The sequence below is a fragment of the Schistocerca gregaria genome, chromosome 3, assembly GCF_023897955.1.
Source record: "Schistocerca gregaria isolate iqSchGreg1 chromosome 3, iqSchGreg1.2, whole genome shotgun sequence".
NCBI lineage: Eukaryota > Metazoa > Arthropoda > Insecta > Orthoptera > Acrididae > Schistocerca > Schistocerca gregaria.
The window spans coordinates 248968611-248995119 of NC_064922.1; the positions used below are offsets into that span (position 1 = coordinate 248968611).

General features: G+C 39.8%; 1 protein-coding gene across 12 annotated transcripts in view; it reads left to right on the top strand.

Moving 5' to 3' along the window:
* The window catches only part of LOC126356052 (uncharacterized), a 268209-nt gene that overhangs the window by 229252 nt on the left and 12448 nt on the right, over window positions 1–26509 (top strand). For all 12 annotated transcript variants that reach the window (XM_050006736.1, XM_050006746.1, XM_050006738.1 and 9 more), the window contains 4 exons: window positions 16412–18396; window positions 19862–20114; window positions 20759–20898; window positions 23629–23806. In XM_050006736.1, the coding sequence (XP_049862693.1) occupies window positions 16459–18396; window positions 19862–20114; window positions 20759–20898; window positions 23629–23806 (2509 nt within the window). In that variant the 5' untranslated portion in view covers window positions 16412–16458. The remainder of the gene's footprint in view (window positions 1–16411; window positions 18397–19861; window positions 20115–20758; window positions 20899–23628; window positions 23807–26509) is intronic.

Here is a 26509-nt window from a genome sequence, read left to right on the forward strand (position 1 = left end):
AAATAATTTTATTTCGACATGAATACATTCAAATCCTTTCATTTTTCAAACTGACTTCGTGAATGCCGTAATTACAAGGGTCATCTATAAAGGAAACTTACAATATGCCTAAAAGATTGGGGAGTGATGGATTGCAAAGGCGAGGTCGCTTGTATGGGAGTTTAGGACTTGACTGTCGTATTTAATAGTAAAAAAGTTGGAACGCTTTGATCGCTTGTGTAGTTGCAAAAAATTGGTATTGTGATTCTCCCCAATGCTGCCAAGACAAGTGTGTGATGGAAGTTTTCGAACGAACATAAAACAATGTGACCGTAATTCATGTCGAGAGGATGGGTAGGAATTCAGGAGCAAAGCAGCTGCGGCATTGTTAAAGTAGGCAGGTTTCCGAAGTTTTAAAAATGCCCGTAATGAGGCAGATTGCCGTCTCCCCATCAGTGGCGACTTTGTGTGTCGGAGACGACAGCGCATTGTCCTCAATGACTACGGCACTTGCAACCATATAATGAAATATAACACTGTGTAACAGTTAAATGGCAAATACTCATCTTCGTTTCTCGGCGGTCTCTGATGCTGAGTAGCTGTAGGCGATCTCTGATGCTGAGTAGCTGTAAAAGAAAGTTGGCTACAACTTCAGGGTTCTTGACAGTGTAGTTAATGATTTGGTAGTGCCAAGAGAAAATTCAGGAAATTTAGGTTGACACTATGCTCTCTTTCAGAATTACACATTTATTGAGCAAAACTGTCACAAAACTAGCTCACAGAAGTCTGTCGGAAAACTGAGCCCCCGATGACTGATACGCCACTGCTTGTTATATTTCCGACAACCACTGCTATGTCATCCACTGTTAGAAACAGAAAATATTGGATTACAATCAAAAACTTTCTGGTGCACACTGACTGTCGTCATTGAATTAGGTATTAATTTGTTCCTCTCACATTGCAACAAAGTTTACTCGGCTTTTAGCTTTTTTGATATTCATCAAATATGTTTGATAACAGCCCTTTTTATTAAATTGGTTATATCATGAAGATTATTAATTGGAAAATGTCCCTAACATTTGCAAGAGTTTATTCCATAAATTCTAACGGAAAGCTAGTTCCACTTCTTCTAAAAGGTATTCTGGAATTACCAAATGAGAATTGTTTATCGTTATGATCAAGTATCAATTTGTAACAGTCTGACAAGCGCAAATATTAGTATGCTTCCTAAGGTCGAAACAAAATTAGTGTCGGAATATGAATTATCACAATAGATTGAATTCTAAAATGATCAGATAAATGAAATAAGATTGTTGCATAATCGATATAAGTCTATAAACGTGGCAACCTGACACGTGATGTCAACACTTCATGTCCAACTTATGCGAACGATCATATACTACTCGTACTTGAAGAAGGTTCTTGTCGAAATGGTTTCGGGAGCTTCAGAACCGAAGGAAATCTGAAGGATATCGATGTTGACTGTTTTCTAGTCGCTGTGAACTTTGAGGCAGTGGATGTGCCACACAGAGTTAACTGTAGCGAGATGTTGTGTGTAATTGACCTTGAAGTCATGTTATCTGTGGAATTGACGGACGCATTAAGTGCAGTCTGCTAGATAAAGGTAGCAGAAGGAAAGCGGTCAGTCCTGGTCATCATCATTGTATCAATTGAACTATTCCTGTCAGTCACCTCGCTGAGAATCATCTTAGGATGCGCGTACAGTAATATGGAGCGATGTGCAGGAAGATGTTTGAGCATCAGTTTTACAGTACTCGCCTTGTTCCCACTGATTTTCATCCTTTCTTGAACTTTGAGAAATTCCCGGCCGATCAACATTTTCACAGTGGCGAAAAAGTGCTGACGATATCACTCATTAGTTCCAGTGTAAAACAGAAATGTTACGAGAATACGAAAATTGTCCTGCACCCCCCTCTTTATTAATCGCCTTTACTCCGGTGCAAAATATCTTGCGTAGTAGCTTAGCGGTTTCCATGTTTGTTCTGACAGAAGTTTATATGATGACAAACATTAGTTTTTCGCTCATTTCGTCCCACATCACGCATTGATAATTCACATAGGAATCTTTGTTCAATCTAATGAACCTTTTTTAATTTACATTGTCCTATTGAAGATCCCTTTGCCGATGTGAAAACATACCCAGTTAGTAACGTACAGTTTAATGTAGAATCCGTACTCAATTTTAAGTGTTTTTCCCCAACCACATAGTATTGTAAAACACTGTTAGCGACCTCAGTAGTGAGTGACCAGTACATCCATAGAATGTGCTAGATATTTCCAACTCTGCTTAGCGTTCAGTTTCAAAAGGATCTCCGCGTAATCGACTAGAATATGGAGTAATGCTGGCACCAACTCGTTCTTCAGAGAAGAATTCCCCGTTGTTACTTGTGATATTACTTAAAGTCGATATTTGTGTATGTTTCTTACGTCGCTGCCATTCGATCGACAGCGTCGTCTTTGCTGTAATCAGTGGAATACGGATTTCGTTTTATCATTACTTCTAAACTTCGATATATTTCACATTAATACAGAGCAGCTAAGTGATAAAAGCTTATAGATAGCGTTATCATCTCCAGTAGTCCTGTATTGCTGCTGTTGACTCCCCTTATCGCGAAATGTAAAGTAGAACATCATCAGCGTTGTCCACATGTCTTTAAGGACATTTGAATTTGTATGTACGTCAGTCTACACGAAGAATGTTTTTCTTTCCAGGTATGATAGAGTAATATGCATTGGGAATATCATCATGAAAATATCTGCCCCAAATTTCAGTTAGAGTGCATTTCGATAACATTGTTTGCTTGTTTCCTTTGCGTGTGATTGATAACAACTGCCTTAATCAGGTCGAGTTTCTCGAATGATAACGTTCATTACATGGTAGCCATAGGACCTGGCTGTCTTACGCAAGTACTCACTCACATTTAGACAATTTACCGGCGTACAGGTGTTTTATGCTACCTTCCGCCCTTAAGCTGTACTGCAAATATTTTCATCGTTCGTTCTAGCACAAGAGCTTTAGCTGAAATGAAATCTTTCGGCTTCTAATATAGGGGAAAAATATGCATGAAACAGTGTGACTGGTCTATTGATGAGACGAGCATTTCATTGCTCAAACACACATTATTTTCCAGATTGTGACATAGGTGTCGAATTAAATCTTTGCTTCAACGGCGTTCTCCACATTACCATCAGAATTAAGTTCGTGCTTGTAATGTTATGTCTCTTTCGTTGTCAACAACCGTCAAACATACACTAGCGCGGAACATTGCGATCTACGTCAGGTTTCTAGTAGATACACGCATCAGTTTCAACGAAATGAAGACTATGCATTTGGTCAGCGCAAACTGTGACGTAATCTGGTTACTCAGTGGTTGCATATCCGTGTCTTCTCTGCTTGCTGCTGTTACAAATAATATTTCCGCCTTAACAAATGCAGATGATTAGCTTTGTCCTGACTATGAGAAGGTGGGGGAGGGAGGGACGCCCCACTTCTTAATCAGTTCAGTGATATTGGCTTGCTCTATAATCACAAGCTTTTAACAATAGCTGAACAACAAGACACTCTACTCGATAAACAATGTGCTGGGAGACAACATGCATACCGCGAACGGTTTCTCGTTTTGTGTTGTGAACTCTGAAGATGGTTAGAACTAGAATGCTCTTCAGGTTGCAGCTTTTGTCGTTAAGAATTAGCATGAGCACAGCTTGTCAAAAGGCGATTATCTCGCTCTGGCGCCTAAGTCCCACGACCTTGGCAATTTGCGTGGGAGGCGTACTAAATACAATCTTAATCTGTCGCCACTGTCAACAACGTTGGATGGTCTCTCAGTTTGTGTGGGCACTGTACTGCTTGCCTTTACTGCCATGGGATAAAATGAAATTTTCACGTAAATTTGTGTGGTGCATGGCGTCGAGAACAGTTCAAAAACTGTAGTGTTCTGGGACAGAGTGAAGTGGTATATTGATAAACATACAGGATGGCTATTCATTAAGAGGTGATTTCAGATGCCGATCTGGTTATCCTCCATTTGAGTTTTCAGAACTATTTAGGGATATACTAGTTTCTTCAGCGTGACCATTACTGTTCTCTTTCTGATTGCTTGTCCAGCGGAACTTGTGCTCCATTCCTCAAGATCTTATTGTTGAGATGTTAACGCTTGTCACTAACAGCAAAATAGACATAAGGTGAAATGCAAACAACTTTCATTTGTTACTATGTACGTCATTTTTATGGATACGACACCTTAAGAGTAAAACATTAATTACTTTTGCATTCATGTCCATCGCTAAGTAGGTCTTGCTTGCATCGGCGGTAAGTGCCTCAGGCACAACAGACGGTGTGATTCAGCTGCCCCAAGTGATGTCCCTAAATCGCTCCAGGCAAATGCCGGGACTGTTCCTTTGAAAGGGCACGGCCAACTTCCTTCCCCGTCCTTCCGTAATCTTATGAGACCGATGACCTCCCTGTTTGGTCTCTTCCGCCAAACAACCCAACCCTCAGCTGCCCCTACCGATGTCGCTTTATGCAATTCGCAATGTTATACCTCGCCCTCAAGAACCACAGACGAAATTTTCATTTTCTATCACTCGCTACGCGCAAACTGTTGGTCCTACAGAAAAAATGAACAGGACCTTTCTGTCTGAATGTTAATGTAGTAAAGTTTGTACTGGAATACGTTTTCGCTAGAGGCAATAGTTTTCGAGTTATTCAATAAAAACGGACAAAAGTGACCTTCAGACGCACCCCCCCTGCCCCCCCCCCCCCCCACACACACACACTCACACACTCCCACACTCAGCCCTCAGCGCTCAGGATCTCTAATATGTTGTTCATGGCACTCCCTCCTACCAGTCTACAAAGATTTGCGATTTTACGAATTATTTCCCACTTTCGACCTTTTTGGTTTTCATTGACTGGTCTCACTACGCCCCTGGCTTAGTTGAGCGCATACGAATTGAGAGACAGATGTTTGTGAGTATTTCAGCCAACAGTTTTGTGAATTTTAACAGCGTAAAATAAACAATTACAACTTTGCGTTCGTCAGGCTTCTTACTACGAAACTAACGTGCTTGTAAGGCTTAAGTTCGGATAGAATTGTCAACGAAAATTATCCTACCGTAACATTTACAAAAGTCGATTTTCTTTCTTTAGCCTAACGGTTACGTTTAAATTAATAAAGTTAACGAAATAGCCAACTGTGCTGGTTACGTAATAAGCCAAACAACACAGACCAAGCCGGCCAGTGTGGCCGCGTGGTTCTAGGCGCTTCAGTCTGGAACCGCGCTGCTGCTACGGTCGTAGATTCGACTCCTGCCGCGGGCATGGATGTGTGTGATGTCCTTAGGTTAGTTAGGTTTAAGTAGTTCTAAGTTCTAGGGGACTGATGACCTCAGATGTTAAGTCCCATAGCGCTCAGAGCCAACACAGACCCAAAAAGGTCAAAAACCGGAAACACTTCGTGTAGTCGGAAATTTTTGTACGGTGGTGGTAGAGAATGCCATGAAAAACAGACTAGAAATCCTGACGGATGAGGGATGAGTGTGGTAGTAGAAATGCGTTTAAAGTTCACTTGCGTACGTCTTTCTTGAACAACTCGAAAACGTATCTCAGTACAAAATTTAATTACATCAAATTCCCCAGAAAAAGGCCCTTTTCGTTTTTCCTGTAGGACTAATAGGTTGGGTGTAGCGAGCGAGAGACTATGAAAGTCCCGCGCCTGGTTTTTGAAGGCCAGAAATAACATAGCAGGTTGCATAACACGACATCGCTAGGGGCAGCTAAATCACCCTGTATACAGTTACATCAGTATGCAGCAAGCCACGCTATTATAATGTGTGACGGAGGTCACTTCGTGTACCGCTGTCGCTTCACCTTCTATACAGTTAGTCACGAATGATGCGTTGGAAAGACAACTCTTGATATGCTTCCATATGGGCACTAATTGAGCACATTATGTCTTCACGGTTTTTTTGCGGGATGTATTTAGGAGATAGAATATGTTAGTTGGCTGTTCAACAAAAGTACGCTCTCGGAATTTTAACAGTAAACCACACTGTGAGACACAGCCTCACTCTTGTAGCTGTTGCTACTGGAAATGGATGAATATCCGTGTAACGCTTTCGCGCGTACTGAACGAACCTGTAGCAAAACACGCTGCTGCTCTTCGTATCTTCTCACTTTTTTTACTGTCAATGTTATCGGGGAAGGGTCCCTGACTGAGGAGCAGTGCTCAGGTACGAAGGTTTTGTAAGCTACTTCCTTCATGGGTGAAACACACTTCCTGAAGTTTCTTTCAAAGAATCTGACTGTTATCTGTCTTACCTAGGGTTAGTTTTATGTCGTCGTTCATTTAAAATTGCTCCGTAGGGATACTTCCGTATGTTTGTGCTTCTTGCAGCAGTTTACGGTAAAATAAAGGGTACCTAGCGATTGGAAAGAAGCGTAGGTGATTTCCATTTTCAAGAAGAGCCGTAGGACAGATACACATAATTGTAGGCTATCATCGTTGACGTCAGTTTGTTGTAGAATTATGGAATATGGCTTACACTCGTGTAATATAACGTTTTTGGAGAAAGAAAATCTCCTGTATAAAAATTTTCATTGATTCCGCAAACAGAGACCTTGCAAAACTCTGTTGTCTCCGTTACGTCCATGAAACCCACAGCGCTGTAGACTGCCTCGCATTGCTGGTTAGTGAAAAAAATAAAAAGCGAGCTTATTGAGTATTGGACCAGATTGCGACTGGATTCAAGACTTCCTTGCTGATGGAACTCAACACGTCGCTCTTAACAGAACAAAATTGAAAGATGTAAATGTAATTGCCAGAGTACCCCAAGGAAGTGTGATAGAACAGTTACTGTGTACAGTGTACATAAATGAGCTAGTAGAAAGCGTCGGAAGGTCTTTAAGACTGTGCGCAGATGATGCGATTGTTTATAAGAAAGTAGCAATGTCAGAAGACCATCGTTTTGCAGAATGACTTGCTGAGGATTGATGAATGATGCAGGCCCTGGCAGTTCACCCTGAACGTGAATAAATGTAACATATTTCGCATACATAGGAAAAGAAATCAGCTACTGTACAACTACACTGTTCTAGACGCGTCAGTCTGGAACCGCGCTACGGTCGCAGGTTCGAATCCTGCCTCGAGCATGGATGTGTGTGATATCCTTAGGTTAGGTTTAAGTAGTTCTAAGTTCTAGGGGACTGATGACCACAGATGTTTAGTCCCATAGTGCTCAGAGCCATTTGAACCAACTACACTGTTGATGACAAACTGCTGGAAACAGTGACTTATAAGGCTCTTGTGTTACCATAGGATCCTTTCCAGGTATGATTTGTGAAAGGTATAGAGAAGATCCAAAGAAGAGCGGCGCGATTCGTCACGGAATCGTTTAGTAGGTTACAGAGGTCCTCAACAACCAGTGACAGACGCCAAAGAGAGGTGTTACGTAACAGGAACAGTCTAAGCACACTACTTCCGAGGCTTACCTACAATAATTCATCCCACGCGCCGTTCGAGAGTAGTGCAGGGTATGGGAGGTCAGTTAGTGGCTTCAGAAGTACCCTCCACCACACACCGTTAGGTGGCTTGCGGAGTATGATGTTGATGTAGACGCCTGTTTCCAGGTATTGTTAGGAAATCATGCAACCAAACAATTACAGGTCATTCCACATATTTATGCGTAGAATATTACATTTGGGTGTGAGGCAATACTGACCTTACGACTTATCTTAGAAGAAATATTAAGAAAGGGCAAACCTACGTTTCTAGCATTTGTAGACTTGGAGAAGGCTTTTGACAATGTTGACTGGAATACTCTTTTTCAAATTCTAAAGGTGGCAGGGGTAAAATACAGGGAGCGAAGGGCTGTTTACAGTTTGTACAGAAACCAGATGGCAGTCATGAGAGTCGAGGGGCATGAAAGGGAAGCAGTGGTTGGGAAAGGAGTGAGACAGGGTTGTAGCCTCTTCCCGATGTTATTCAATCTGTATATTGAGCAAGCAGTAAAGGAAACAAAAGAAAAATTTGGAGTACGTATTAAAATTCATGGAGACGAAGTAAAAACTTGAGGTTCGCCGATGACATTGTAATTCTGTCAGAGACGGCAAAGGACTTGGAAGAGCAGTTGAACGGAATGGACAGTGTCTTGAAAGGAGGATATAAGATGAACATTAACAAAAGCAAAACGAGGATAATGGAATGTAGTCAAATTAAATCGGGTGATGCTGAGGGAATTAGATTAGGAAATGAGACACTTAAAGTAGTAAAGGAGTTTTGCTATTTAGGAAGTAAAATAACTGATGATGGTCGAAGTAGAGAGGATATAAAATGTAGACTGGCAATGGCAAGGAAAGCGTTTCTGAAGAAGAGAAATTTGTTAACATCGAATATAGATTTATGTATCAGGAAGTCGTTTCTGAAAGTATTTGCTTGGAGTGTAGCCATGTATGGAAGTGAAACATGGACTATAACTAGTTTGGACAAGAAGAGAATAGAAGCTTTCGAAATGTGGTGCTACAGAAGAATACTGAAGATAAGGTGGATAGATCACGTAACTAATGAGGAGGTATTGAATAGAATTGGGGAGAAGAGAAGTTTGTGGCACAACTTGACTAGAAGAAGGGATGGGTTGGTAGGACATGTTTTGAGGCATCAAGGGATCACAAATTTAGCATTGGAGGGCAGCGTGGAGGGTAAAAATCGTAGAGGGAGACCGAGAGATGAGTACACTAAGCAGATTCAGAAGGATGTAGGTTGCAGTAGGTACTGGGAGATGAAGCAGCTTGCACAGGATAGAGTAGCATGGAGAGCTGCATCAAACCAGTCTCAGGACTGAAGACAACAACAACAACAACAACAACAACAACATGTTGAGGGTATCCTCTGCAGGTCTTTCTGCATTTCGATACAATTTTCTAGCGTTGTGACGTCATTCTATAGGGCGTCATTCGTCAACAGTGGAACGTTAGCGACGTTACCAATTATATGTGTTGTAAACATTAATAGTCCAATAACGTTCCCTTGGGATATTCCTGTGTGCATGAAAATATCTCTCTGGTAAGTTCGACGTGTCGTTTGTGTTTGTGAGGTTCAGTTTAGTCACAATGCTGGTCAGATTATGTGTTCAATATGCAATACTGCCGAACTGTGAACGCCTTCCGTAAGTCAAGCAACACGGCATCAACCTGGGAGACGTTATCCTCCTGGGTCTCGCGTACGAACAGGTTTCACAGTATCGTTATTTGCGGAATTCCTAAAGATGAGTTTCCCGGTCACACCCCGTGAAATCTGTGCGACGGGTTGCGCCAAGACGAGGCAGTACCCGCGCACTGCATATCGAAGATTTCTGCAACTACGATCGCTGGCCGAGAAAGTAGCTGTTGGACGGGGAGCAGCGGTACGCGGAGTAATATGGGACGGCCACGCCCTGTCGTTTGCGTCATGCGCCAGTTGCCCCGCGGGCACCACAAACCTGTTACCTTGCCAGTGCGGGTTTGCGCTATTTCTTTCACCACTGCGGACTACCGTTGTCCAGAGAAATGTACCAGGAATCTACAGTCTGTGTCCCCACTGTACAATATAGTTACTATTTGTGGTTTTCCATTTCACTGAAACTTATGAGCGGGTCTCTTTAGTCTTAAAGTGGCGTCATTGCCGCGCAAACCGGATGTCCTGGGTTATAGTTCCACATCGTGCATGGGAGTTGGTTTCAAATGTGTCGTTACTATGTGTGACTGTGCATAGACGAAAACCAGTGGTAGAAATGCGTATGCATGCGTGCTTAAGATGCATGATACAATTGGGGAAAAATAGAAAATCAGTCGTAGTAAGTTTACGGTGCATAACGAGTATATCAAAGAAATGCATGAAATATCAACAACAGTGTTGGCTAGATGGCAGATCATAAGTGGTTCAATAATAATAATAAAAACCGTGAGTCTTTTATTTTTAACCTTAGCTGACAAAACCGGCATTACCCAGGTATTCATTTTACCAGCTTTCTATTACAAACAGAAAAAAAATGAAGTGTAATAAGCCGGACAGTTCTTCTATGCAAGCGCAGCTGTTCGAGTATCTGCAACGCGATTTTGTAGACGTTCTGTGCAACGCTTCTTCATAACTGTACAGACAGATATTGTTTTCGCCTACAGCCGTTTGCGCTTCGCAGTTGAAAGCTGTCAGAAGCGCTGCCAGATGTCCAAAATCGACTCGACTGAAGGAGTGTGTTAGTAGTAAAGAATTGATCTATTAAAACTCCATGCATGGTGTCGAGCTACACCTAATTCTGTTAAGGCTCTTGTGGCGTTTGTATTTTGTTGGCGTATTTGTCTCACATAATTGAAATTGAGACATTATAGAAAAACATGTAATACGATCCTTCAACTGTAAACATTTCTCGAATTTACACAAAAAACCGCTGAAAATAATAGAGCAGTGGCGAAACGTTTTCGGGAAATAGACACAGTATTGTGACTTCATAAGACAGTCTCCTCGGACTGAACTTATCTGCTTCTGTGGCAAATCGTAAAAATTAGAGTAGAATAGAATTACAAGTGGTCTAGTACTTCAATACTCTCCAGTCAACTGAATGTCTCAATAAACAGTAGAAAATTCTCATGTCGTATATTGCACATTCATACTGCAAACCAAACATAGTGGCACAATGGTTAATAGATTGAACGTACAACAAGAAAGAGTAGATCTCAAATTTCCTCCTGGTTGTTCTGATGGACGGTGTGGCGGGGAGAACGGCCGCGTCTGGCCCCTGCAATGCTGACACCGTAAACTACACGTCACACTTCCGTGAAATCAGATTACGTACGGAAGTAAAAATAGCTTAAATGCTTTTCGTGAATAAAATTGAAATCGTTATACGTGTTGAAATGTTTAATAATGATCCTAGCTCTAGCAATTACGTGCACTTACCGTAAGGAAAGGAAGCTGTGCTAAATACAGTTAAGTGCTCCACAGTACTGCAGCTAGCTGATCTTGGCCGCAGCCGAAAGCTAATGACTACCGGCTGAAGCCGTCTGACTTTTACCTACTTCTACCAGTTCAGGCACTAGGAAGCTGCTAACTAAAATTTAACGTACTGTATGATGATTGCTATCTTGCCAAAACGGATAAATCGAAACCTGGGACGATTCGTCCAACGAGGCAGTTACCAATTCACTTCTGGATCCGTCTTTAATGAGCTACCGTGCCGTTTTTTTACCAGAACTATACGTATGTTATTGGGCAGAAAAATGAAGGAAATTGATTATGGGCGATCGAGAGAGAGAGAGAGAGAGAGAGAGAGAGAGAGAGAGAGAAATCGCGCTATTGCTGCCTACCGGAGCTTACCGCATGACAAGCCTTTGGTGTGAAAGTAACGGCCTTGCCTCCCGACTCCGTCGTCGTATGGTCTCAAGGACCTCCAGCGACCGTTCGCCGGCTTCTTGCAGCGGAAAAGTGGAGCTGCTTGCCTGTCGTTTTATGTCGTAACTGTTGCTGGACTGGGCGTGGTTCCTGGAGTCACAGCTGACCTCCAACTAAGCAACGGGGCGCTGGCATAGTTCAAATTGCGGTAGCTGGTAGGCATGGCGTGAATGTTATTGCGACCCCTATTTTACTTCAACACTTGATGCGAGTCGCATGTTGAGCTTAGACGCCAGCACTGCCCTTGTGATTAGTTGAAGACTGACAGGTCCACAGATTTTCTTATCCTGTCCTTAGCTACATAGCTTCTAAAGCTATGGGATTTATACTCAATATTAAGGATATGTTCCAAATAAAAAAAAAAAAAAATCATGCGAGAACAGCAGCATTGCGAACGCAAAATCAGCATTGTTCAAAGTCATCAAAAATCAAATTGAGAATGTCCGTACATCATGGCTTGGAATTAAAGAGGAAACAAAGTGATTTTGCAGGTTAAATCGTACGAGACATTAATTCAGGTGTATAGTCACATGAGAATTCATGTCAATAAGCGAAATTCGTGAAGAAAGAAAGCTATAGAACCGTGACTTGATGAGGCTGTTATAGAATAATGGACCATTTGCAACACTTGAATGAAATGATGCAATGGAATAATGAGTATGAAGTTAAATTATTTTCAAGAGCCCTAGATGAATTTCTCATATTCTTATACTATGAACTGAAGGACGAATATTAATTAATGGGTTGTAGCTGAACTACCTTCGGTTTGCAGATGATGATTTACTGTTCACAGCAAGCACAGATAAACTCTAGCAACAAATTGAAGAACTTAACACAGTAGGTTCAAAAATATGAATACAAATCAAGTATAAAAAGAGGGAAAAATTAAGATAGTTACATCTAAAAGAAAATAGAAAAAAATAAACGGTGAATTCATAAATAGTTGATGAGATTTTGTATTTACGGCAATTGAAGATAATGACTGGATTAATGGGAAAAGAGTAAAAACAAACTGTAGAGCTTGTAGTATCATGAGCTATTTTTTAGTATACTAAACTGAGTTTACCATTATGTCTAAAGAAAGGAAAGTTTATAACAGGTATGTTTATAAGTTTTGACTCGTGCCAGTGAGATGCGACTTTAAATGTAGAAACCTTTACTCAATGAGAAATGGGGGGATTATGTTTGGGATTACTAGGAAAAACAGGAAAACAATTGGATAAGAGAACAGGTTGCAGCGAAACATATAATTATGACTGTAATGAAACAGAAATGGAGGGGATACTACACACACTGTGCGATCAAAAGTATCTGGACACCCCCAAAAACATAAGTTTTTCATATTAGGTGCATTGTGCTGCCACCTACAGCCAGGTACTCCATATCAGCGACCTAACTCACAGACTTCAAACGTGGTCAGGTGATTACGTGTCACTTGAGTCATACGTCTGTACACGAGATTTCCACACTCTTAAACATCCCTAGATCCACTATTTCTGATGTGATAGTGAATTGGAAACATGAAGGGACACGTACAGAAAAAAAAAATGAGTACAGGCCGAACTCGTCTGCTGACTGTCGGAAACTGCTGACAGTTGAACAGGGCCGTAATGTGTAAGAGGCAGACATCTATCCATACCGTCACTTAGGAATTCCAAACTTCATTAGGATCCACTGCAAGTACTATGACAGTTAGGCGGAAGGTGAGAAAACTTGGATTTCTAGGCGGAAGGTGAGAAAACTTGGATTTCATGGTTGAGTGGCTGCTCATAAGCCACACATCACTCTGGTAAATGCCGAATGACGCCTCGCTTGGTGTAAGGAGCGCAAATGTTGGACGATTGAATAGTGGAAAAACTTTGTGTGGAGTGACGAATCACAGTACTTAATGTGGCGATGTGATGGCAGGATATGGGTATGGCGAATGCCCGGTGAACATCATCTGCCAGAGTGTGTAGTGCCAACAGTAAAATTCGGAGGTGGTGGTGTTATGGTGTGGTTGTGTTTTCATGGAGGGGACTTTGCACCTCTTGTTGTTTCGTGCGGCATTATCGCAACACAGGCCTACATTGGTGTTTTAAGCACCTTATTGCTTCCCACTGTTGAAGAGCAATTCGGGGATGGCGATTGCATCTTTCAACACGATCAAGCACGTGTTCATAATGCACGGCCTGTGGCTTAATGGTGACATGACAATAACAGTCCTGTAATGGACTGGCCTGCACAGAGTCCTGTCCTGAATCCTATAGAACACCTTTGAGATGTTTTGGAACACCAACCTTGTGCTAGGCCTCACCAGCTGACATCGATACCTCTTTTCAGTGCAGCACTCCATGAAGAATGGACTGCCATTCCCCAAGAAACCTTCCAGCACATGATTGAACGTATGCCTGCGAGAGTGGAAGCTGTCATCAAGGCTAAGGGTAGGCCAACATCGTATTGAATTCCAGCATTACTGATGGAGGGCACCACGAACTTGTAATTCATTTTCAGCCAAGTGTCCGGATACTTTTGATCACATAGTGTATACCCAGGTGAATGGATATTAGATGGGCCAAATAAATTCATTGCTTTATGTAGAGAGGAAAAGATTTGAGAGACAGCGTAATTGAAGGTGTAGTTTGGCTTCATACAGCTGAAACACTGTAATGTGTGGAAACGTCAAGAGGAGGCCTCTGCCCAGCAGTTGGTGTCTAATGGTTGATGGGGAAAAAATCTACAAATATCCTTTACCCAGCAATGGGTGTCAGATGGCTGGTGGTGGTGGTCATATAGTATAAAAGTATCATCTTATTTGATGCTCAAAAAGTTTGTTGTAATGTAGTGCTCATCACAAGCATAATTAATTTTTGTTGGACTAATGCTAGAACATTACTTATCATAGGTCTGCACTTCATTGTTTGTGTTTTGATGCCTTTTGCATCTGGTGCATCAATTATTCATTTAGTTTCATGCATCATATCAAACAAACACCAGATACATGGATTGTCATAACTGATTCTCAGCAAATTGTCATGACTCAGATACATGTTCGCGGAATTTCGACCACTTCAGATGGCTGGGGCATGATGATATATTTTTTTATAACACCTCTGCTCACATTTAATTGATACTTTTTAAAAAGCTTTTGAGGCGAATGTGAGAATCTTTTGTTTAATTGAAATCCACCTAAAATGAGAGTATGAAGCAGGCACTGCCCTTGACTGCGAGGTTGCAAGTTTAGTCTGTCGTAAGGCTCATTTGAAACTGTTGTGTTAACAATTATGACAGGAAAAATATTAGCTGCTAATGACTGCATCATGAGGACACCAGAAAATCTGTTTCCGGGAGGTGTTGAGACCAAACTTCTATACGATGTATGTATGGCACTTTGCAAAATGGGCATTGTCATCATTCAAGAAATGTTTAAAACAAACATGAACCTGCACTACGAACAATGAATGAAAAAATAGATGCCACAATGACCACAGAGGTTCACACCATCAAGATCAAAGGTAAACTGAACTCCTTGAGAGTTTCAAACCATGCAGGACATTCAATTAGGTCTGCTGTTACAGGATCCGTATAGAATCATTAACAGGGTGATGGTAACTGATGGAATGTGATGGTATGCAACTGAACATGAAACAGTTTGTCATGGAGCTTACCTTGAAACTGGTTAACCTGTAAGGCGTAGCTGCAGATAGTCTGATAATATGTTTTATAGTGTGAAAAAAACAAACATCGAGAGGCGGAATTTGTCCGGCAGTCCTATGTGGTGCGAATTGCAGTGTCGCACACTTTGCAGAAGTGCTTTGAAGGACTATGATTTTTATAAGCAGAGTAGGAATAAAGTTACTTTGATCAACTCTTGGTCAAAGCAGTGCTTATACCATAGTTATAGCTCTCTTGTGCCCATTTTTCCACTCTTGCTTGCTGTGACTTGTCGTGACTGCACTTGCAAGATCATGCACATGAGAAAGAATTGTATGGGGGCAGTGCACCTCCAATTTCTCGTAGCACTATAAATAATGTTCCAGCCAATTTACCATCCAGATTAACAGTTTGTGTTATGGCACTGATGTTAGTTGATCTTGGTACATCTGTCTTGGAACCTCTAGTTTCCAGAGTTCCTTTCATATGCATTTCCTCTTCTAATCACAGTTGGTCAGAGTTGAAAACAAATTTCTTACTGTATGATGTGCTTAGTTTGTTTATCTCGTCTACAAATTTTTGGGCCAATTCTGCAGTTTGCTGTGCATTGTCAAGTTGACACTTTGTTTGACATTTCTTTATGTTAAGTTTTTCAATTCTGTAGCACTGTTGGAAGTTGTGCAACCACTGCTTCCTTTCTTGAAAATATTTCATCTAAGATTTCTTTCTCACATTGCAAAAGTGGGTTACTTTATGACAAAATGCCAATGTCAGCAAATGTTGTTGTAGATATAATGCAATGTTTGCTTTGATATAATGCAATGTTTGCTTTGTTTATTGTTGCCATTTCTCTGTTTTTATCAACACCATTAGCACTGTAACACTGTTGTGAGTTGCTCATAGACGAAGCAGTTCTACCACACTCCATCGCCTCATGCTGTGCTCACAGTTGGATACCTCCAGTCTTGCCCCCTGTTGCCATTAGCAGCCGATATTGTGGTTGCATGACAGTATATGGGATGTCAAATGCCATAAACATCATTGGCCTTTTGCGGGCTTTCACTTAAGGAATTCCTTGTGAGGCTTTAAGATGTCTTTCTGAATAGTTTAGTCACGAGTCTACACAACACATGTGACATCCAAAGTGATCTGGTCATGTAAGGAAATACCTATGTCCATAAGTTTATCTAGGACTCAGCATAGGACTAAATTACCTGTGATACTGTTAGTTTGGCTGTAAAATGTATCAAATGAATAAGCAGTCAGATTAAAAGAAAACTGAATCTACTTTAATTATCATGTGTGCTTACTTGCTACTATGTCATTGTAATTATAGCTATTTGTTTCCATTGCAGGTTCATCGTTGACATTTGCACCGTGGTGTCAGTCGTGGAAGTGAATAATGGCACCCACATCATGTCGCCACACTTTGATCTGGTCTCTGCCAACAGTTGCCCTTTTGCTCACTTTCCTCTGGTACAAAAGCAGAAGAGGATCATCGCGAAGTGACCCAGGGGGGACGGCTAAAGGGACTCGAAAAGCCAAGAAGCAGGAAGAGAGAACCAAAAATCGCACATCGATATTGTTGGCTGAGGATAGTAAGAAAACAGTGAAGGAGGACATTTGTTCCACAAGTAAAGAACAAACAGTAATCAAAAAAGGTTCATCCACAACAGGAACAGTGGGTCTTGAGTTGGGACATCCAGAAGAGCAACAAAGTGAAATTAATTTTGCTGCAAAAGTTATCGAGAAGCCGTCTGTTGAAAATACTGTACCTCCCAGTGGAACGAACTTTTCCACTGACTCCAGTGAAATTATCTCGGTAGGAAAAATCTCTCATGATTTAATAGTTGGAAAGTGTGATAACAGTGCTGATAATAAAAACTCGCTAATAGAGCTATCAGATACATCCAAACCAAGTTGTGTTATTAATATTACTAGTGACAGTAGGCTCACTGCTGAAGAAAATAGTGGTAGCATAGAAGGATTGTTAGTGCACTGTGATCCAAAAGAATCAAACTTTGAAGTAAAAACGAACTGTGAGGGCGCTGTACTGCAAAAGGAAAGCTCTGAAATTGCTGTACCGACGGAAATAGACTCTGCAATAGTTTTTCCACCGGAAAGTGACACACGAATTAGTGGACAATTGGAATCAGCTGCTGAGAGTGTTATCTCTGATCCAAAGGAAATAACCTATCAAATAAGTGATTTACAGGAATCACTTAATAAACCAGATCCTGGGATAACTATCCCCACAGACATACATATTGAGGTAGCTATCCCCAAGGATACAATCCTCGAGGTTCCTCCCGAAGACGAAACAATTTACGAAGTAGCTCTCCAAAAAGAAACGATTTACGAAGTAACTGTCGAAAAAGAAACAAACTCCGAGGCATCTGCCTCAGAGGAAAAGAATCCCGACATTACTGTGTTGCAGGAAAAGGTCTCCGAGGTTACTGTTCCAAAGAACACAATATTTGAAGTTCCAGCTTCACAGGAAATAAACTCTGACATAATTGTTGCACAGGAAACGGACTGTGACTTAGTTGCTACACAGGAAATAACCTCCGACATAGTTTTTGCACAGGAAACGGACTGTGTCTTAGGTGCTGTTCAAGAAATAAACTCTGACGTAGTTGATGCACAGGAAACGGAAACGGTCTGTGAGTTAGCTGCTAACCAAGAGGCTGACTTTGAAGTAACTGTCCCACAGGAAGAGGACTCCAAAGTCATCATCCCACAGGAAACACACTTTGAGGTAACAATCTCTCAAGACTGTCATCCTGGAAACACCATTGGTGATACCTATCATTCTGACACTTTCAAAAGTGAGGAGAATAACCTGAGTATTGGTAGTCAGTGTTCTGTTTGTAGCCGTGTGTCGTATTCAAACACATTTGCTGCAGGCAGTGAAGAAGTGATTTCTGCCACTGAGTGCAACAGTGCTGAGGACTTGCCCAACAGTAATCTTACAGACAGACACACTGAAGAAGACACTATGCCAGAACCTGTAAGAGAGGACTGGACATTAGAGAAAAGCTCTGATATTCAGGCAGAGCCAACTTCTGACACTCAGAGGAAAGATACAGATCAAACCTGTGGAGAAGATAACGAGTGTTCTCAAAACAAAGATTCAGCATCTGCACAGCCAGCCAGAATGCAGACACCTCCACCTGTAAAAGAAGTATCAGATGAGGCGGACACTGCAGCAACAGGCAGTAGCTGTGGTCTTGAAGGCAAGCTGGCTGCACTGGAGCTTGGAAAGGGTCGCGATTCAGCCAATCATAGCCCTGCAGAGGTTATGCTTGCCAGTCCATCGGCATCCAGCTACTCAGATGAGGTTAGTTACAATAGCTATATGCTGCATGGGAACATAATTGGTATTCTTCTTGCTAGTTGTCATCATTGGTATTTATAATTTTAAAGTGTTGTTTGTATCTCAGCATTAGCAAATAAATTACTATGTTAAGTCTCAGCTACAAATGAAACAATAGTGCTCATAAGTGCCGGCCGGTGTGGCCGAGAGGTTCTAGGCGCTTCAGTCTGGAACCGCGCGACAGCTATGGTCACAGGTTTGAATCCTGCCTTGGGCATGAATGTGTGTGATGTCCTTAAGTTAGTTGGGTTTAAGTAGTTCTAAGTTCTAGGGGACTGATGACACCAATTATTAAGTCCCATAGTGCTCAGAGCCATTTTTGCTCTACATTTTTGCTCTACATTTTTTGATATGTGTGTTGTAAATTTTAAGACTATCGATAATACTTTGCGAAACTGCTTTGGCATTCTTATGTATCCAGCATATCATCACCTCCTTTCCTTTTAACTTGTTGCAGCCACCTCCTTTTCTTTTAACTTGTTGCAGGATGTTGTTTTCAGCATAATGGTTTATCATCCTCCTTCAGTATTATAACCCATTAAAAGTGTCTGAACAACAGATGCCTGCAGCACTGGATTGGAAGGGGAAGCCAATGCCATTCATGGCTCTTTCTCTCTCGTGGTGTGTGTGTGTGTGTGTGTGTGTCAGATTTACAGGTGTGTGATGTAAGACATGAGTAAAATTCACTATGTAAGATAAGAGATCCTTATAGATGTTGACAATCATTCTTAGCACCTACAAAATTTGTCTTGTTTGCAATATATTTATTAAATTTTGTTATGCACCATACATAATAGTTTTTAAATTCTGTATACTTGGACTGCTTAGCCGTCATTTATGACACAGCAATCTGTTTCATTTTATCACCATTCCTACATCTGATCTTAATACTTATTTAATATTGAATAAGCTTTCTCGCAGCTGTGAGAAGTTTTAGAAACAGTAAGTAAAGCTTATGTTGACGAATATCTGTATTGGCACTTATAACATAAACCAATAAATTATTAACCACTACTTATTGAAACAAACAAACAAATAAATAGAAAAGAATGTCTCATTAGTCCATCCCTCCTCTGTCCTCCCACAAATTATATGGTTGTAGAGGTTCAAGGATTAAAAATTTATGTTAGTTACATAGAAGTGAAAATGTTAGCTGTAGAACTGCACAACTGTTTAACAGCCTTCTGTATTTATAGGGGAAGATAACTATTTTCTTTGTAAGACAAAAACTAATTGATGAAATATAAAGCTACCAATAGGAGCAAAATAGCACCTATTTAATGTAACTAAGTAAGCATATGTTTTCAACTATTGGGTTAAATTTAACTAGTGCAGTTACAAATCAAGATAATTTTACTGTTTGTGCACCAAGTGCCGAAAAGTTACTTGTTTAGACTATATTGCACTTACACATTGAAAATGTTTACAGGGGTCAAGTGACAGTGGCAAAGGATGCAGTGATTTAGCAACACCACCATCACGCACTCCAGCAAGTGGCAGTTCTGTATCTGGAGATGCTACTGCCTTGTCTGTGTACGAGTTTGTCCTACCCCAGCACCTTGTAGGCCGTCTTATTGGCAGGCACGGGGCATTTGTACACCAAATCAAAGCAAAAACAAATGCAAGCATACTCATCAAGAGGCATCCAGACACACAAAAACTGAAAATTTGTGCTGTGGAAGGTATATCTTCAGATAGCTTTTTATGTATCTGGTTTTCTCTGTCAGAGTGATTTGCCCATATTTAGATGTCAGCCTGAATATTTTGTTTAGCAACTACAATCATTTTCATTCTTACTTCGTTAGGGGTAGTGAAAACTTTGTAACTTATGTAATTCAAATTGATGAAATATTTGTTACTGCATACAGAAATATATGTGTTCATTAAGTTGTTAAAATGTTGTCATTCTTACTCTGAGAGAGACAGATACAGATATATATATATTTCCAATTCAGCCAAAAGTTGCGTTGTGTGCTACTTGAACAGATGAAGCTAAATTTCACAATCTCCCCCCCCCCCCCCCCCTCTCTCTCTCTCTCTCTCTCTCTCATTTTTATCATCCAATTTTATTGTTTTCTGCTCTCCAGTCAGATTTTTTACCACTTTTTTGAATGCTGAACAGTATGATGACATAATGACATACATTTTTTGACAAATGTGGTTAACTGTATTCAGTCTTTACTTGTTGATGATGTTTGATTCATACAACCACAGTCTTTTTTTTCCATTTGGGATAAAAATTTGGAAGTTAGTCATGATATAAAAGTTAATGTACATACTGTGTTTTTGTTGACTTGTGTATCATTTGCTAAAAATCTATCCTTAGGTACACAGCTCGATATTGAGAGCGCTCTTGAGATGATACGCAAGAAGTTTCCATTGAAGCACTATCCCAGTATAACTCTTGAGCAAGTGTGCTTTGTGCCGCCTGTTACAGTATGTCCAATTTTACCAGAATGTTTGCAGGCAAGTATTAGCAAGCATATTGCCTATCTATTGTGCTTGAATCTGGAATGTTATTTCCTGTAACACAGGTCTCAAAATTTATGTCTTGAAATTTTTTTCTTAACTATTTTAGGTGAATTCAATGTTTTTTGATATACTAATTTCAGAAATGGTACGGGGTTCCCTGTATCGCAGAGTTTCTCACAAAGTAATGATGAAGGCTCAGAAAATTCATACAAAACACACACATTCGGAAAACTTTATTAAAAAAGTGATAAAATCAGGCACTCCTAACATTATAACGAAGTATTATGTTCTTCACGTGTAATAAAAACGTATAAATCATAATATATTGTCTTTTTGCATTTTCTTCGGTGCACTGTCCACGTACACACCCTGTGCAGCATCCAGCAATAGTCAGTTATCTTGCTGACATCGCATTGGTCCTGTTACCGCCATTCCATGTGCTTTAATGTGTTAATAGATCCCTTCTCCCTGTTTCGCACTAACAGCATGTAGATTTCTATAAAATGTCTGACCTGAGAGTTCAGAATGTGCACTTTCAACCTCATTGAGGCATTCAGTCCATTGAAGATATTCAGTATGTTTCTTACTAATTCTCATACTCATGTTCTTTGCAGAATGAAATTTTCGCTCTGCAGTGGAGTGTGCATTGAAATGAAACTTCCTGGCAAATTAAAACTGTGTGGCTGACTCAGAGACCCTTGCCTTTTCCGGGCAAGTACTCTCCTGATTTGAGTTGCCAAAGCACGACTAACAACCCATCCTCACAGCTTTACTTCTGCCAGTACCTTGTCTCCTGCCTTCCAAACCTCACAGAAGTTCTCCTGCATAACTTAAAAGTCTAGCGTTCCTGGCACAAAGGATATATTTCACAACAGCTGTAGTCGCCACAGTGCCTGTTGCCTCAGACGTGCATGCATGTCTGATGAACATTGCTACAGTGCATGTCCAAAGGAACATTCCAACATAATTATGAATAAAAACATGTGTCGCAATATCGGCATTAATACTTCCCCCCTCCCAATGTGTTAGGCAGAGTGGAGGCAAATTAGTTTTCGGTCCATCTTGTAATCAAATAGTATGTGATTCTCTCCTTGTGGCATCGTATTTGACCAGATTTTGTTTTAGACCCGTGCTTGTCTTTTTCATGATTGTCTGATTTGTATAGGAAGCAGGGGTTCTTCTTTACAGCTTGAGCACACTAGACTTCAGGCCCACGACTTGTCCTGATCACGAGCCTTTATGCCAAAGATTTAGACTTCTTTGACAAAATCTGAGATTGTCCACTGATGCTTTTTTCAGTACAAGAGAATTAATATAACCTCTGAAAGCTATGAAATTCGTCGCAGCAGGCACCAGTCAGTTTATCACTCATGACTGAAGTTTTCATGAAAAATAATATTTAAAACAAAACTCGTAGGCCTCAAGATTACAATACCACTGAAATATATAGGTAGCTGTTTTATACACTATAAGACAATTCGTATTTTCATAGCAGTTTATATGCATACTTCACTAAACAATACAGTTGTTATCATTTATGATGATTAAACTTCTACATTTTGTTGCATACCTCACAGAAATTCCAAATTTGTGTCACTCACAAGAAAAAACCCATTACTTTTGAGAAAAAATTCATTGTCAGCTACATTCCCATTAGAAAACTTGTCTTTTTTATGCATGTAGTTTGTGTAGAATCAAGGCATATGAAATCTGCTGTTTGCTGAGAACCGTTTTATGTTATTCAAGCATTAGAATTACTAAATTACAGTTTTGTTTTGCCTTGGGAATGAAGTACAAGATAGTTCACATAAAAAATGACTTATTCACTGCCAAGAGCTGAGATTTAACCTGTTTATTCCAGCAAGTTTGAGTCCTCAGGCCTTCATCATATATCCTGTATTCAAAAGGGAGAGAATGCTTGAAATGCATTTCATAATTTAATTGTATGTACACCATGACCTGGTGTACATGCTCATGGAATCTCACTTATTAGCTGTCAAGACATTTAAAACAGATTATGTGGTGGTATAAAATCTGTGGCGTCAAGTAGCATAAAATAAAATTCATCATAAGTCACTGAAAATATAATTATGAGACCTAAAGTAATGGGTTGACAGTGTTCACACATTTGTTATATGTATGAACACGGTCAGTGTCATCACTTTATGTAACTTATTTTTATTTTCAGTGACTCATGATGAATTTCATGCTATTTGATGCCATAGATTTTGTATCACCATGTAAGCTGTTGAAAATATCTTAAGTGACTTCGTCACTTCTTGTTATGTCAGTTTTCAAGAGTGTGTACAGCAGATAGTATTATATTGACAGTTAAATATGAAACGCATCTCAAGTGTTCTTTCCATTGGTATACAGGATATGTCATAACTGAAACCAGTTTTAATAAAGACACATTACTATCAGTTCTTGGTGATGAATTATGACTTTCTTAATTACTTATGAGTTGTGAGGTATCACTTTCAGAAAAATGCATATGTCATTTACTCTTTAACTAATTAATATCAATATGAAACAGGTATATTATGTAATAGAAGCCTCAGATAGTACCTGTTATTGCGTTTCCTGTTAAATGTAAACACATTGTAAAATAATGAGAGAAACTTGTCAAACTGTTGAGAAAAGGCACAGGAAAATGTTATGACATTATCTTATAAAAGGGTGTTCAGTACGAAATATGGACATTTTTATTTTTTTATTTTGCAGTTAATGCTGGTGGAAGGTGTGAGCAATGATGTGATTCTTTCAAGCTTAGTGACACCAGGCCATTTCTTCCTGCAACAGCCAACTCATCCTACATTCCCTGCGCTGAACAGGCTAAATGCCTGTATGAATGTGTGTTATAGTGAACCAAATGTACCTCTTTTGCCGACACCTGTTGATCGTAAGTATATTCATCATCATCTGTTTCATTTATAGCTGCAGTTTCTCTCTTCAGAGAGAGATACTTAATCTACAAGCAGCTTTTAAAAGAGTGCTCTGTGATGCATTTCCTAACGTTGTCCTCTGGATTCAGTCTCATCTTGAGGCTCCATTTCGTGTATCTTCTTTTATTTGTTGGATATTATATTTTGGTTAAAAAGGGGACCGTATACGTAAAAATATTTATGTAACAGTATGCTGCTGCTTCTTCTTCTATTTCTGCATCACAATTGTTATATGGCACTTTTTTGAGGGGAGCTCTTCTCCATTTAGTAGCTGATTTTGATTACTTTCTAATTAATCACTTTGTTTTTACAATGATAGATGTAGATTTTTGCCATTTGTGTTATGGTGAAGCACTTGAATAAAGTAAAAAGACAGACAGTCTTGCTGGAGGAACAGCCACAGGTGAGCATTACAGTAGAAATTGAAAACGCTGCTGCAGTTGTAAGGCTTTTTTTATTTTTCAGTGCTTAGACCATGACCGGTTCCAGGCTATTTGATCTATAATCAGTACGACACCTGATGATGTGCTTGTAATAGCCTGAAACCAGTCAAGGTCTACACATTGGGGGGGAAAAAAAAGAAACCCTCTACAACTGAAGTGTGTGCCGCTAGTAGTAAGATGATAAAAGAAATACTAGTGCTGTTGTCACTCTCAGCTGTTATACTCTTGTGCATCTAATACTGTGTAAAGCAGTAATGTGCATGTTTAATTAATTAACTGATTAATTTTTTAAATACTCATGCCTTGATTGATTGAAGATACTAAGTTGCCAGGCTTCAGAGTGGAATTTTACTGCTAATTGTTGCTGTGCTTACATTTAGGTTTCTTGTCACATACCTTTAAAATGTGCTACCATTTATTGTTTAGTTCAAGCATAAAATAATGTATCATTTAAGGCACTGTGAGAAGTCTGCCAATCCATACACATGCTTAGTTGGGACTGAAAAATGATAGGGCACATACAGTTCCATATCCTAGCCCATAAAGAAAACTGTTGTTAGCAAAAGTACATGAACGAATTTCAAGAGAGCATCAAGAAACTTCCAGCTTATGTAGCCAAAATCTACATCTTTAAATAGCCAATCAGCATTTAATGGGAAATGAAAACTAAAATGGATAGCTGTCCTGTTACAGTTTGAAACAACCATTTGGCTAGTTATTTCAAATCTAACCTCCAGATTCAAAATGTTCAACATAACCTTTCATAATATTGAAATTCAGTACTTAAATTAGAATTCCAATTTTACAAATCTTCATGGTAAGCAAATGGTATTAATGAAAATTTTCAGAAATAGATTGTATTCTATCTTTACAAAAGAACATTATTGTTATAGTACTGCATTCTGAAGTATTGCTGATTAAATGTTTTTCTAATGTTACTGGAGATAACATTGCTGTTACTCTAAAAAATATATTGTTTTCTTTTGGCAACACTGCAAAGAACAAGCTAGCCTCCCCACTATGTTGTTTGTTAGTGTACTGAACCAGGTGTTGCTCCTTAAAAAATTCATTGTATATATGGTTGTACCAACATATGTGAGATGATGGTAAATTCTCCTGTTGTTTTGTTTTCAAGGTCTCAAGATTGACCTGAAAAAGTGTGTATAGTTCATATGAGCTCGTCATTGTTTCTACTGCATCACAACAGATCCTGAAAGATTTCTAGGTTTCGTATAGAAGAATGGTAATCATTTTAATAAACACACAAAATGTGTTACAGCAATAACTTCAGACTAAAACAGAAGTCATATTTTGTCGTCAAGTCAGAAAAATATTCTGAAAAATAACTTAAAAGTGTGGGATTAAGGGAAATCTATTTTGTCAACATTATTTTTATTGAAGACACATGGTGGTGGAAATAGATTGCTTACATGTGCCATGAGCTTTTTATATTTCTTAGGTCACTTTATTATATATTACCTTAACATTTGGTTACAAAGTCACATGATGTCAGCAATGAATTTAAAAAAGATTCTTGGACTGCAGCTGGATCTGAATCTCTCTCTCTCTCTCTCTCTCTCTCTTTCTCTTTCTTTCTTTCTGCCCCCACCCTGACAAACAAACAAACTGGCTGAGAACTGGTTCACAGCTAAAGCACCATGAAAATCTGAGGCTTTATTTCAGGGGTATCACTCACAATTGGTGTAAGCCAGTAATGAAAAGCCTCTCAGAAATGTTGTTTGTAGTGATTTATTATAACCTGACCAAATTAAACATTTTTCTCGAGTAACAATGATATATTTTGAAATTATGTGTGCTAAATGAGCCATATGGCCAGCACAGTAATTGCACCAGCCATTTAGAGTATTGTGCCCTCATCAGAAGTTATGTGTGGATGAGTTGTGACAAAGACTCCTTGATGAAGCGAGGCATTCTGTGGACAGGCTTCCATCCTGTACAGCTGCCTCCTGTATCAGTCATACTGAAATACAGTTGAGTTAACAAAGAACACGGTGAAGAGAAATGTAAGTGGAAGAAAAGATGGCTCACATGCCAATTTCCTTTTGAAAACCATGAAATTGTATGTCATTAAAAAATTTGCCAGAAAAAAATCGGCTGATAGCCAGTTCCTGCACCAAGAAGTGAACTGCAATTGCTGGGGGAGAGGTGCTCATAGTGATGGTTGTGGAACTCTTGTATATTTACTTTATTCATTTG